The 13,329-nt window shown below is 43.6% G+C and overlaps 1 protein-coding gene across 1 annotated transcript; it reads right to left on the reverse strand.

Annotated features, from left to right (window-relative positions):
• Nucleotides 1–232: 232 nt before the first annotated feature.
• Nucleotides 233–12,616, reverse strand: LOC144479727 (procathepsin L-like). Its single transcript, XM_078198759.1, has 6 exons — nucleotides 12,500–12,616; nucleotides 4,895–5,047; nucleotides 3,780–4,001; nucleotides 3,411–3,576; nucleotides 1,690–1,795; nucleotides 233–332 (listed from the first exon to the last, which is right to left on the reverse strand). The coding sequence occupies exons 1-6, from the start codon at nucleotides 12,599–12,601 to the stop codon at nucleotides 233–235; spliced, it is 849 nt and encodes a 282-aa protein (XP_078054885.1). The 5' UTR covers nucleotides 12,602–12,616.
• Between the last annotated feature and the right edge of the window lie 713 nt (nucleotides 12,617–13,329).

A 13,329-nucleotide genomic window follows, 5' to 3' on the forward strand; every position in this document is an offset into this window, starting at 1 on the left:
AGCACAAGCGTTTATTATTTCTTACATTCCAGGAAATAGTCTTTCAGTCTTTATAATAATAGATTTTTTTTTAACACTCTGGAACTAATTCACCATAAACCACAATGATAAAGTTGAGTGAAAAGAAACAGCATTAACAATGATTCACGAAATCAGCAGGTCCCAGGATAGATACATGATTTGATTCTTGTGGTTGGAGGTGTATTCAGTTACAGCTGATTCACTTGAACTGTCACACCTCAGGATAAACTGCCTTTGAGGCAATCCCACAGTTGTTATCCATGTCCTTAGCCATGTGGACATATCCTTCATTGCCCCAACTCGCTCCCCAACTGAAACAAGTCAAAGAGGTTTTCAGTATAGCCCTGGTAAGTCATATGATTAGAAATTGAACTATACATGTAAGAATTGAAGGCAATGTTGTCATTTACATTGAAGGCACAGTGAGCAGGAATTAAATGAAACCTGGAGAGATAATGGGCGGGATTCTCCAGTCTCGTCCGTGGCGGGATCCATTGTGACCGAGAACGGAAAATTTGGCGTTCCAGCCAGAATTCCATTCACTTTCAGCAGCACTAGAAAATCCCAGCCCTGAACGAGGATGGAAGATTCCGGCCAGGGTTTCTACAATAGGAAAATCAGAACAGGAATGGGCCGTTTAGTTCCTCGAGCCTCTGCCTTTTCATTAGATCATGGCTGGTTTGCACCACAACCCCATTTGGCTGTTTTAACTTTCTTGATATCCTTATTCAAGAATAATTTGTCAATCTCAGTTTTGAAAGCTTCAATTGTCCCAGTATCCACAACATTTTGAGGGAAAGAGTTCCATATTTTCACTTCGCTTTGTGTGAAAAGCATTTTCTGATTTTGCTCCTGAATGGCCTAATTTTCATTTTAAGATTGTCTCTCTGTTATCTGGATTTCCCATATCAGAGGAAATAGTTTCTCTGAATCTACCCTATTGAATCGCATTATCATTTAAAGCACTTTGATTAGATTATCCCCACAATTCTCTAAACTCAAAAGAACACAAATCAAGTTGATGTAACCCGTCCGCATAATTTAACTCAGTCTTTAAATTTCAGTTAACTCAGTTGCATAACGGGAATTTCCCCCAGGTTAAATTCTTGTGGAACTTTGAAAAGTCTTGCTCACGGTCTCTGCAGTAACCTAAAGCTCGTGGGTGCCTCAGACACACCACAGCAGATTGGGTGCCTGCTAATTGCATTATTGATGAGAATCCTGGGGAGGTAGCAGCAAAATTTGACTCAATTTCCCCGACTGTCAGAACAGTTTCTTCCTGCTGCCAAAGTTGTCAGATTTTCTCAGCCCACACGGAGCACAGGTCGATGTGTTCTGCCTGTTATCCCTCTCTCACTGATCACCACCTACTCTGTCCTACATAGTGGCCAGAATTCTCCGATCCACTTCAAGACCACATTGGGCCAAAGTATGGATGACCTGACTGGTTTTGCACCTAGTGTAATATGGGGGCAGGCTGGTGGAAAGGCCACCATTTTACATGTTCCCCATCTTCAAATATACTAGTGGGGTGTGTGGGGGAGAGACTTAAAATTAACACCAAAACTTTTTTTCACACCTCCAACATTGATTATAAATAAAACGGAACTCGCAACCAGAATTAAGATGCGTTTAACAATGTCCTCCCACATGAACTCTGTGATGTACCTGTTTTTAACAATCCAGAATGGCTTCTGATTTTCAGTTCCATATCCAACCACCAAAATTCCATGATCGAGTTTGACAGTACTGCAGTGGGGCTCGTAAAATATTCCTACCAAAAAAATAGTGATTTCTAACTATTATTGTAGAATTTCTAAATTTGTCAGGATTTCACAAGTTGGAATTTTGTGAGGGAAGTATCTATGGTAAGGTACCCAAGGGCAAAAGTTCTGACCTTCGGGGATGAAGGTGGGGGAACGGGGGTGGAGGAGGGTGGGGGACGGGGAGAGGTTTGGTAGTGGGATGGGGTTGGCGGATCCTTGTGGAGGGATAACCTAGGATACCCGGAAGGAAAACAGTTCCGACCACTATTCTTATTTCCCAGTTTTTACTGTTTTTCCCTTCTGGGTAGATTCTGTATCACATGTATCAGCCATTCCTTAAGAAGTTCAGGTCTTTGAGAGGAAGGATCCAACTTTGTGGGAATACTTGAGGGCAACTCCAGAAATGCCGTCCAAACTCAACCCCTGATAGACAAATCAGATCCAACGTCTAAAAAGGAACAACTGAGAGTAGGGTTGGGGGCTAGGGAAGGCCCAGCTGTCCTGATTTTGATTGAAGAAATACTTCAGTGTTGAAACCTGCTGCTACCTTAGTCTTCAGCCCAATTTGGACCTCAAGTGTCTCCTCTCAGAGAAGAGCTCCAGTATCAGTATCTCTGCAGTGTCCATTTGGTGTCACACATGGAAGGTTTACTCAAAATATTAAAATAATCCTGTCCCATGGACTTTGAGTAGGCCAGTGACAGGATAATGCCCACCCAAGATGGATGTCTGATTTCACCTGAGACTATTTCTACCTCTTTAAGAGTGTTGTGGAATTTCTAGGCTTTGTTATCAATAGATCACATGATAGGACAGATTGTAGTGTTAAGATGTCTCGACCATTGCCTTAACCTCTGTTATGCCAAATTTTTGCCACATAATATTGGTAACTGGAGCATCTAATTGTATTAAAATTCGGCTCCAGTAACATCATGGAAGCAATCATGCAATTGCCAGCATTTCTCCATCATTTATCTGCTCATTTACAGTGCGTCTCCATTATGTATTGATAATAGACGCGTATTTAAAGGGACCTGACAGGAGGATTTGAAGAGTATTTCTGAATCTTTTCATTTTGTTACTTTGTTTCTTGCCCATTTCCATTTAGTTGTTTGATAAGTTTTGTGCCAATTGCACAGATTGCCTTTTTTAGTGTTTCCAAAATATTGGAACAATGGGTTTTCCAATGGAGATTCTACTTTTAAAACTTTTCTTTTCACAGAGGCAGGCAGATGAACAATGGAAGAATGTAGCACATAGACTCGTATTACAGGCATGAGCGCATATACCTAGCAAAGACTAGACTGAACTAGAAACTGGATACAGAGATCCTGAGTCAGCAGACTAACAAATGCAGCTTAGACACCTGAAGCTGATATACACTACCAGGCTGTTACTGACACTAGTTCAAAATGGTAGGTTGTACCCTCAAGTCTTCCTTTGTCATTTTTGTCTCGGTATTTTGCTATGAGGCTCAATGGAGAATGCTGGAATTAAGATGAGACCACATTGGGTGGACCATGGAACAGAGTTTCTTTGGCACATGATTCATCTGTGCATCCTGTTTCACACTCAATAACTGACATGAGCCAATGTAACCCTCCTGTGAAACTTGTTTCTTACCTGATTTGTACAACATGAAAGATCTGTGCTCGGCGTCTATGCCAGCAGAGATCGGTCCAACTGTAGCCACTGCTGCAGCCAATTCCGCCTCAGAACCTTCTGGAATCTGCTTGACACCTTTACAAGTTGCGACAATATCATTTTGGTTGAATGTACAATTGCCATCCTGGAACAAAAAGTCAGAGAATGCTCATTATATGCGGGATCACAACGTGAGCCAGGAATTTCCTGGCTGTGTTGCCGTAACTTGTTGAAAGTGCAGCTTTCTGGAAAAGGTTAAGGCGGTGCTCTGGACTTCTTTCCATTCATCACAAATTGAATAAACAAAACCAATCAACAACAAACAATGAAGTTACAGAGAAGAGTTACCTTTGCAGTGTATGGGTAGGACTGCTCAGAAGTGATTCCCTTTTCTTTTATGAATAGGAAGCCGGCCAAGACAGATCCGCCACTGCACCCTGCATTTCCTACAGCTCTGCTACAATCCATCAGGTACTGCTCACTCAGGGAAATGAGCTTTCCTGTTTTCCTAAACACTTGTCCTTCAAGTACCCCAGTCGTACTGAAAGCCCAGCACGAGCCACATTGGCCCTAACAAAGAAATAAAAGTCACAGTGAGTGAAGGAATGTTTTTGGGCCAGATTTCCCAAACTTTTCGAGCCGCGGAATCCCGAGTGACCTCCAACATGCATCGGGGAACCCCAAGCATTCGGATAATGTTTCCAGAAGCCAGCCTCTGATTTGACAAGCAGTTCTGCAGCAAATGTGCCTGTCCTGCCACGGATCCCCTGAGGAGGCTCTCGCAGACCCATTGGGTATCGCGGACCCCAATTTGGGAACTCCTGTTTCAGGGCTTTCCCTCTTTTTGGACAATTGAGGAATTCACAAGGAAGACCATTGTTCAGGAATCCAGCAAGAGTGAAAAAAGCTGAGATAGGAAAACCAAAGTAAAGACATAATAGTTACTGAAATCGTTTTCAGAGCCTGGAGAAGGGGAATTGAGAGCAGTAATGGGTGTAATGGACTTTCATCACATTGGGAATGCATGTGAGACGAAGGCAAAGTAAGATGGCCTTGGATGGCTATTCGGCAGGAAGAAAATTCAAAGGAGCAATGATCATAGGAATAGTGATCACCCAAGGCCGGAATTGAACCTGGGTCCCTGGTGCTGTGAGGCAGTGCTAACCACTGCGCCACCGTGCCGCCCCAAGCGTAAGGGCTTTTCCTTCAGCATCAGGGTTCTAAAGAAAGTGTTTCCAATTGTGTGATATATAGTACCCAGAAGAAATTGGTCCATAATTTCTGGTTTGATATATTGTGTCATTAACTAATCATGCAGACCTCAACTCATCATAGCAAGCTGATCATTCATTGTTGCTTATATTGACTATCATACAAAGTCACGGTGTCCTTCATTGTGTTGGTAATATTGTCAGTCACCAACAAACATCTCACTTTGTTGAAGCATTTCTCCTGGTCCTTACCTGGTCCTTCACTGCAGTAACATAGCCTTTAGGACGCCAGTCAACAGCTGCGGGCAGTTCAGCATTCTCCTGAGCCATAAACACTTTGGAAGTTGAGTTCTCAGCTTTCTTTGTGTTAGATACAGTCAAAAACCACCTAAACTCCTCAGCAGTCTAGAAAGTCAAGAAGTTTGATATTTTACTAAGCTTTAAAGATTCTTTCATTATTTCACAGTGAATTTGCATTAAATTAACATTATTCAGCCGCTAAAGATCATGAAATGAAATCTTAAGTGCAAGAAATTAGGATGCCTGAAAATCAGTCAACAAATGAACTTTATTCACAAGTCACATCAGAGAGCTACATTTCTGGAATGTTCTCGCTTGTCCTCACTTTCCACCCCACCAGCCTCCAGATTCAAAGGATCATCCACCGCCATTTCCGCCAACTCCGCCAAGGTGCCTCTTCTAGGACCATCTACCTTGAAAAAATAGAGTTTGGTTGCACAAAAGTTGAATGTTGCTGAAAAACACGTGACTTTTTATCGAAGCTTTTCATCTTGCACTCATCAGAGATTCTTGCGAATTCTCCTGATGAGTGCAAGATGAAAAGCTTTGACAAAAGCTGGGACGGCAAGGTGGCAAAGTGGTTAGCACTGCTGCCTCACAGTGCCAGGGACCCGGGTTCAATTCCAGCCTCAGGTCACTGTCTGTGTGGAGTTTGCACGTTCTCCTGTGTCTGCATGGGTTTCCTCCAGGTGCTCCGGTTTCCTCCCACAGTCCAAAGATGTGCGGGTTAAGTTGATTGGCCATGCTAAATCGACCCTAGCATCAGGGAGACTAGCAGGGTAAATATGTGGGGTAATGGGGATAGGGCCTGGGTGGGATTGTGGTCAGTGCAGACTCGATGGGCCAAATGGCCTCCTTCTGCACTGTAGGGATTCTATGATTCTATGAAAAATGTCTCTCTGTTCTGTAATACTCAAGTAGAGAGTTGCATTTGTTGCATCTTCAAACAGCTGTGGCCTAGATTTTCTCACAATGTAGGTATGGTCCAATTTATGGGATGTCTTAATATTATAGAGAAAAAGTGCAAGAGGACCTCTAGGTCCACATTGAAGCAAGCCTTCTGGGAAATATTCATAGACAAGTTGGTAAGTTTTGAACGAATAAATCTTCCATACACCTTACTAAGGACATCAGCAAGTACATTAGTAGTTAGTACAGTAGACAGTGGAAAACTGGAACAAAGTGGTCACTGTTCAGAGATATGTGGAGTAGGAGTTGAATATATCATAACTATCAATGTCACAACGTGGAAGAAAAAGTTTGTCACGCAGCCCTTGAAAAGACTTTCACCGAAAACCTCCATCCTCATTCGCAGCTGGGATTCTCCGGTGCTGCTGAAAGTGAATGAAATTTTGGCTGGAACGTCAAATTCTCCATTCCCACTTGCAGTAGGACGAGATTGGAGAATCCTGCCCTTTGAATCTTAGGATGGCAGTGCTGGAATGTGTTAACAGAGGGTTCATACTGAGAGTATGAACTCATATCTGGAAGGCTCAGCACCTTTCCTGATTGGATATCTGACAGAAGCCACTGCTCCTGAAATTTGAGCCTGGATTTTATCCTCTGGATGATTTTTGTGCAAGGTGGGATCAGGGTGGAGGGTTGAAATCCAGTTGTGAGGGCGGAAAACCAATAAAAATAGATTACCAAAATGTGCTGCAGAATATTGTGTTGCAAGGACCTTGAAATGGAGTTCCTGCCCAAAGATAACCTGACTGACAGACTGGAGACCTAACTGACAGGAATCCTATGTAAGAAGTTTAACAACACCAGGTTAAAGTCCAACAGGTTTATTTGGTAGCAAAAGCCACACAAGCTTTCGGAGCTCTTAGCCCCTTCTTCAGGTGAGTGGGAATTCTGTTCACAAACAGAGCTTATAAAGACACAGACTCAATTTACATGAATAATGGTTGGAATGCGAATACTTACAACTAATCAAGTCTTTAAGAAACGAAACAATGTGAGTGGAGAGAGCATCAAGACAGGCTAAAAAGATGTGTATTGTCTCCAGACAAGACAGCCAGTGAAACTCTGCAGGTCCACGCAACTGTGGGAGTTACAAATAGTGTGACATGAACCCAATATCCCGGTTGAGGCCGTCCTCGTGTGTGCGGAACTTGGCTATCAGTTTCTGCTCAGCAACTCTGCGCTGTCGTGTGTCGCGAAGGCCGCCTTGGAGAACGCTTACCCGAATATCCGAGGCCGAATGCCCGTGACCGCTGAAGTGCTCCCCAACAGGAAGAGAACAGTCTTGCCTGGTGATTGTCGAGCGGTGTTCATTCATCGATGGGCCAAATGGCCTCCTTCTGCACTGTAGGGATTCTATGATTCTATGAAAAATGTCTCTGTTCTGTAATACTCAAGTAGAGAGTTGCATTTGTTGCATCTTCAAACAGCTGTGGCCTAGATTTTCTCACAATGTAGGTATGGTCCAATTTATGGGATGTCTTAATATTATAGAGAAAAAGTGCAAGAGGACCTCTAGGTCCACATTGAAGCAAGCCTTCTGGGAAATATTCATAGACAAGTTGGTAAGTTTTGAACGAATAATGAGTAATAATAAGAAGAATAATAATAAGTTTTGAACGATGAATGAACACCGCTCGACAATCACCAGGCAAGACTGTTCTCTTCCTGTTGGGGAGCACTTCAGCGGTCACGGGCATTCGGCCTCGGATATTCGGGTAAGCGTTCTCCAAGGCGGCCTTCGCGACACACGACAGCGCAGAGTCGCTGAGCAGAAACTAATAGCCAAGTTCCGCACACACGAGGACGGCCTCAACCGGGATATTGGGTTCATGTCACACTATTTGTAACTCCCACAGTTGCGTGGACCTGCAGAGTCTCACTGGCTGTCTTGTCTGGAGACAATACACATCTTTTTAGCCTGTCTTGATGCTCTCTCCACTCACATTGTTTCGTTTCTTAAAGACTTGATTAGTTGTAAGTATTCGCATTCCAACCATTATTCATGTAAATTGAGTCTGTGTCTTTATAAGCCCTGTTTGTGAACAGAATTCCCACTCACCTGAAGAAGGGGCTAAGAGCTCCGAAAGCTTGTGTGGCTTTTGCTACCAAATAAACCTGTTGGACTTTAACCTGGTGTTGTTAAACTTCTTACTGTGTTTACCCCAGTCCAACGCCGGCATCTCCACATCAGGAATCCTATGTCACAGGGATGAGGTCCTGAAGTGTGAATATAGAGAATTAGGCAGAAGGCTAAAGTGCAGGACCTCGAAGGTAATAATTTCTGGACTACTACCGGGTGCCACGTGCTAGTGAGAGTAGGAATAGGAAGATTAGGCAGATGAATACCTGGCTTAAGAGCTGGTGCAGGGATCAGAGATTTAGATTTGTGGATCATTGGGATGTCTTCTATGGAAGGGGTGACCTGTTCAAGATGGACGGGTTACACCTGAACTGGAGGGGGATTAATATCCTGGCGGGCAGATTTGCTGGAGCCACTCGGGAGGGTTTAAACTAGTTTGGTAGGGGGGTGGGACCCAAAGCAGCAGGGAGACAGAAGAGAAGATTGATGACAGCACAGAGGTTAAAAAGAGCACATTAAATAGTAAAGGCAGTGTCAGTAATCCTAGTACCAGACAGATCAGGCAAAAGCAGGACAGAGAGCAAGGGAAGTCCAGATTAAACTGCATTTATTTCAATGCAAGAGGCCTGACGGGCAAGGCAGATGAACTCAGGGCATGGATGGGTACATGGAACAGGGCTGAAACATGGTTAAGGGAGGGACAGGGCTGGCAGCTCAATGTTCCAGGGTACAGATGCTATAGGAAAGATAGAACAGGAGATAAGAGAGGAGGGGAGTTGCACTTTTGATTAGGGAAAACATCACAGCTGTACTGAGAGGGGATATATCCGAGGATTCGGCCACTGATTCTCTATGGTAGAACTGAAAAATAAGAAGGGGGAAATCACTCTGATAGGGTTATACTACAGACCTCCAAATGGTCAGTGGGAAATTGAGGAGCAAATATGTAAGGAGATTACAGATAGCTCCAAGAAAAATAGGATGGTAATAGTAGGGAATTTTAACTTTTCCAACATTGACTGGGACAGCCATAGTATTAGAGGGTTGGATGGAGAGAAATTTGTTGAGTGTATTCAGGAGGAATTTCTCATTCAGTATGTGGATGGCCCAACTAGAGAAGGGGCAAAACTTGACCTCCTCTTGGGAAATAAGGAAGGGCAGGTGACAGAAGTGTTAGTGCAGGATCACTTTGGGACCAGTGACCATAATTCTATTAGTTTTAAGATAGCTATGGAGAACGATAAGTCTGGCCCAGAAGTTAAAATTCTAAATTGGGGCAAGGCCAATTTTAATGGTATCAGACAGGGACTTCCAAAAGTTAATTGGGGGAGTCTGTGGGAAGGCAAAGGGACATCTGGTAAGTGGGAGGCTTTCAAAAGTGTGTTAACCAGGGTTCAGGGTAAGCGCATTCCTCTTAGAGTGAAGGGCAAAGCTGGTAGAAGGAGGGAACTCTGGATGACTCGGGATATTGAGGCTCTGGTCAAAAAGAAGAAGGAGGCACATGACATGTATAGGCAGCTGGGATCAAGTGGAACCCTTGACGAATATAGAGGGTGTAGGAGTAGAGTTAAGAAAGAAATCAGGAGGGCAAAAAGGGGACACGAGATTGCTTTGGCAGATAAGGCAAAGGAGAATTCAAAGAGATTCTACAAATACATAAAGGGCAAATGAATGACGAGGGAGAGAGTAGGGCTTCTTAAGAATCATCAAGGTCATCTATTTGCGGATCCACAAGACATGGGTGAGCTCCAAAATGAATATTTCTCATCAGTATTAACTGTTGAGAAAGGCATGGATGTTAGGGAACTTGGGGAAATAAATAGTGATGTCTTGAGGAGTGTGTATATAACAGAGAAGGAGGTGCTGGAAGTCTTAAAGCGCAGCAAAGTAGATAAATACCTGGGACCTGATGAAGTATATCCCAGGACGTTGTGGTCGGCTAGGGAGGAAATTGTGGGTCCCCTAGCAGAGATACTTGAATCGTCGACAGCCACAGGTGAGGTGCCTGAAGATTGGAGGGTGGCAAATGTTGTGCCTTTGTTTAAAAAAGGCTGCATGGAAAAGCTTAGGAACTACAGACCAGTGAGCCTCACATCTGTAGTGGGTAAATTGTCAGAAGGTATTATGAGAGACAGGATCTACAGGCATTTAGAGACGCAAGGACTGATTAGGGACAGTCAGCATGGCTCTGTGAGTGGAAAATCATGTCTCACAAATTTGATTGAGTTTTTTGAAGGGGCAACCAAGAAGGTAGATGAGGGCAGTGCAGTTGATGTTGTCTACATGGACCTTAGCAAGGCCTTTGACAAGGTACCGCATGGTAGGTTGTTGCATAAGGTTAAATTTCATGGGATCCAGGGTGAGGTAGCCAAATGGATACAAAATTGGCTTGATGACAGAAGCCAGAGGGTTGTTACAGAGAATTGTTTTTCAAACTGGAGGCCTGTGACCAGCGGTGTGCCTCAGGGACCGGTGCTGGGTCCACTGTTATTTGTCATTTATATTAATGATTTGGATGAAATTTAGGGGGCATGGTTAGTAAGTTTGCAGATGACACCAAGATTGGTGGCATAGTGGACAGTGAAGAAGGTTATCTCGGATTGCAAAGGGATCTTGATCAATTGGGCCAGTGGGCTGACAAAAGGCAGATGGAGTTTAATTTAGATAAATGCAAGGTGATGCATTTTGGTAGATTGAACCAGGGCAGGACTTACTCAGTTAATGGTAGGGCGTTGGGAGAGTTATAGGACAAAGAGATCGAGGGGTACAGGGTCATAGCTCCTTGAAAGTGGAGTCGCAGATGGATAGAGTGGTGAAGAAGGCATTTGGCATGCTTGGTTTCATTGGTCAGAACATTGAATACAGGAGTTGGGACATCTTGCTGAAGTTGTATAAGACATTGGTAAGACCCACACTTGGAATACTGTGTACAGTTCTGGTCACCCTATTATAGAAAGGATATCATTAAACTAGAAATCATGCAGAAAAGATTTACCGGGACTTGATAGTTTGAGTCATAAGGAGAGGCTGGATAGACTGGGACTTTTTTCTCTGGAGCGTAGGAAGCTTAGGGGTGACCTTATCGAGGTCTATAAACTAATGAGGGGCACAGATCAGCTAGATAGTTAATATCTTTTCCCAAAGGTAGGGGAGTCTAAAACTTGAGGGCATAGGTTTAGGGTGAGAGGGGAGAGATACAAAAGGGTCTAGAGGGGCAATCTTTTCACACAGAGGGTGGTGAGTGTCTGGAACAAGCTGCCGGAGGTAGTAGTAGAGGCGGGTACAATTTTCTTTTAAAAAGCGTTTAGACAGTTACATGGGTAAGATGGGTATAGAGGGATTTGAGCCAAATGCAGGCAATTGGGACTAGCTTAGTTGGTTAAAAAAAAGGGTGGCATGGACAAGTTGGGCCTAAGGGCCTGTTTCCATGCTGTGAACCTCCATGACAGGGCCATAGCCTACATGAGGAAGTGGATGTATTGGGAAAGTGAGAGAGATCCCAGGAGAGCTAGAAAGCAGAGGGAGTTCAAATCGAGAGGGTTGGAATGGTTCAAAATCATTGGGGAAGCTCCAGGTTGCGAGGGAGTTGTACCCGGTTTAAGTGGTCCAGATCATTGACATGCCACAAATTAAGGAGTGATTGTGGAGAAAGGGAATCCTGGATGTCAACTGGTAATTATTCCTGTTAATGGGATATCGGCAGGATATATTTTAGGTTAATATAGCTTCATGTTAACCTGCCTACTGATAGAAGATTGGTACAGGATCAGTCCTCCATGGCATACTCAATTATACAATGGCTGATTTCAAAGGGATACAACTGTGTTTGAGTGCTAGAATTCTTCTCACTCTATCCCAGATAATTGTAAAGAGAGGGCTTAACCAGGCAAGCAGCAAGGAACTCTGTGTTGATAAGTTGTGTGGTTTATCATTCCCTATCTCTCCCCACTGCCCATCAACTCTGTGTTCTGACCTTAGTTTCCTGCACACATCCTGCACCATCAAATGCCATTCCCCCATTGTCTGACATTCCGTCCCTAGATACTTACACCTTTCCACCTCTTCCTACTTTAAGGTCACTTTAAAACCCACTTAAGCTCCCTCCTAATATTTCCTTCCATGTCTTATTGTCTACTTTACTAAGGCGAAGTACGTTGGCACAGTTTCATGGTCATCATTAAACTTACAGGTAAACAAGAATGTTGTTTGTGTAAGTGTCTCATCCTCTTGGTTTGGAGACTCTTAAGCATGATATCAGGTGGCTAGATAATCAAAATATTTCTTACTTTGTAGATGCTGTCTGACCCGTTGAGTATTTCCAGCATATTCTGTTTTTATTTCAGATTTCCAACCTCTACAGTATTTTGCTTTTGCTTCAAAATTTGCAATTGAGACTGGGAAACCTACAAAGTCTTTGTGTTATTGTCTCATAGTCCACCTACAATGCACTATCATTCTTGATTCATTGAAAGCACACTCAGTATTTCTCACCTCCATTTAGTACATACCAGATCTCCAAACTGATTCATTCCCACAGAAAATGTGTGTTTCCCCATTGAATGCTCCAGGTTGTGCTGTTCAATGAATCTCATATTCTCTTCCCAAGTCATTCTTCGCTGATTCCTCTCGTTCTAAAAACATTCACACCAAAGTTAAATTTTAACTTGTACCGTTACAAATTTATTTTATTACTTCAGTAATGCAATGGGAAAGAAACAGGTTTTCATAGAAAGAAATCATAGAAACCCTACAGTGCAGAAGGAGGCCATTCGGCCCGTCGAGTCTGCACCGACCACACTCCCACCCAGGCCCTACCCTCTTATTCCTACACATTTACCTGCTAATCCCTCTAACCTACGCATTTCAAGACTCTAAGGGGCAATTTTTAGCATGGCCAATCAACCTAACCCGCACATCTTTGGACTGTGGGAGGAAACCGGAGCACCCGGAGGAAACCCACACAGACACGGGGAGAATGTGCAAACTCCACACAGACAGTGACCCAAGCCGGGAATTGAACCCAGGTCCCTGGAGCTGTGAAGCAGCAGTGCTAACCACTGTGCTACCGTGCCACCCAATATATTCCATATTGACTTTCCCATTACGATCATAGCTCTGATCATCTGTGCTACAAAGGTCATCTTTGCTCTTTAACAACAGACCTGCTGGATGGTGACTCTCCTCAAGGGCACCATCACCACTGGAAGTGGGTAAATTCCATTCCCTGTGTCCCTGACCAGTTCTTTTTCTCAGTTGAATTTCCACTCTGCAATGATAATCTACCATTAAATTGGAGGCAAATATTGTTGCTGAAGCGTTGTCCTTACAACAGCTTAAA

This window comes from Mustelus asterias, chromosome 26, assembly GCF_964213995.1.
Source record: "Mustelus asterias chromosome 26, sMusAst1.hap1.1, whole genome shotgun sequence".
Taxonomy (NCBI): Eukaryota; Metazoa; Chordata; class Chondrichthyes; order Carcharhiniformes; family Triakidae; genus Mustelus; species Mustelus asterias.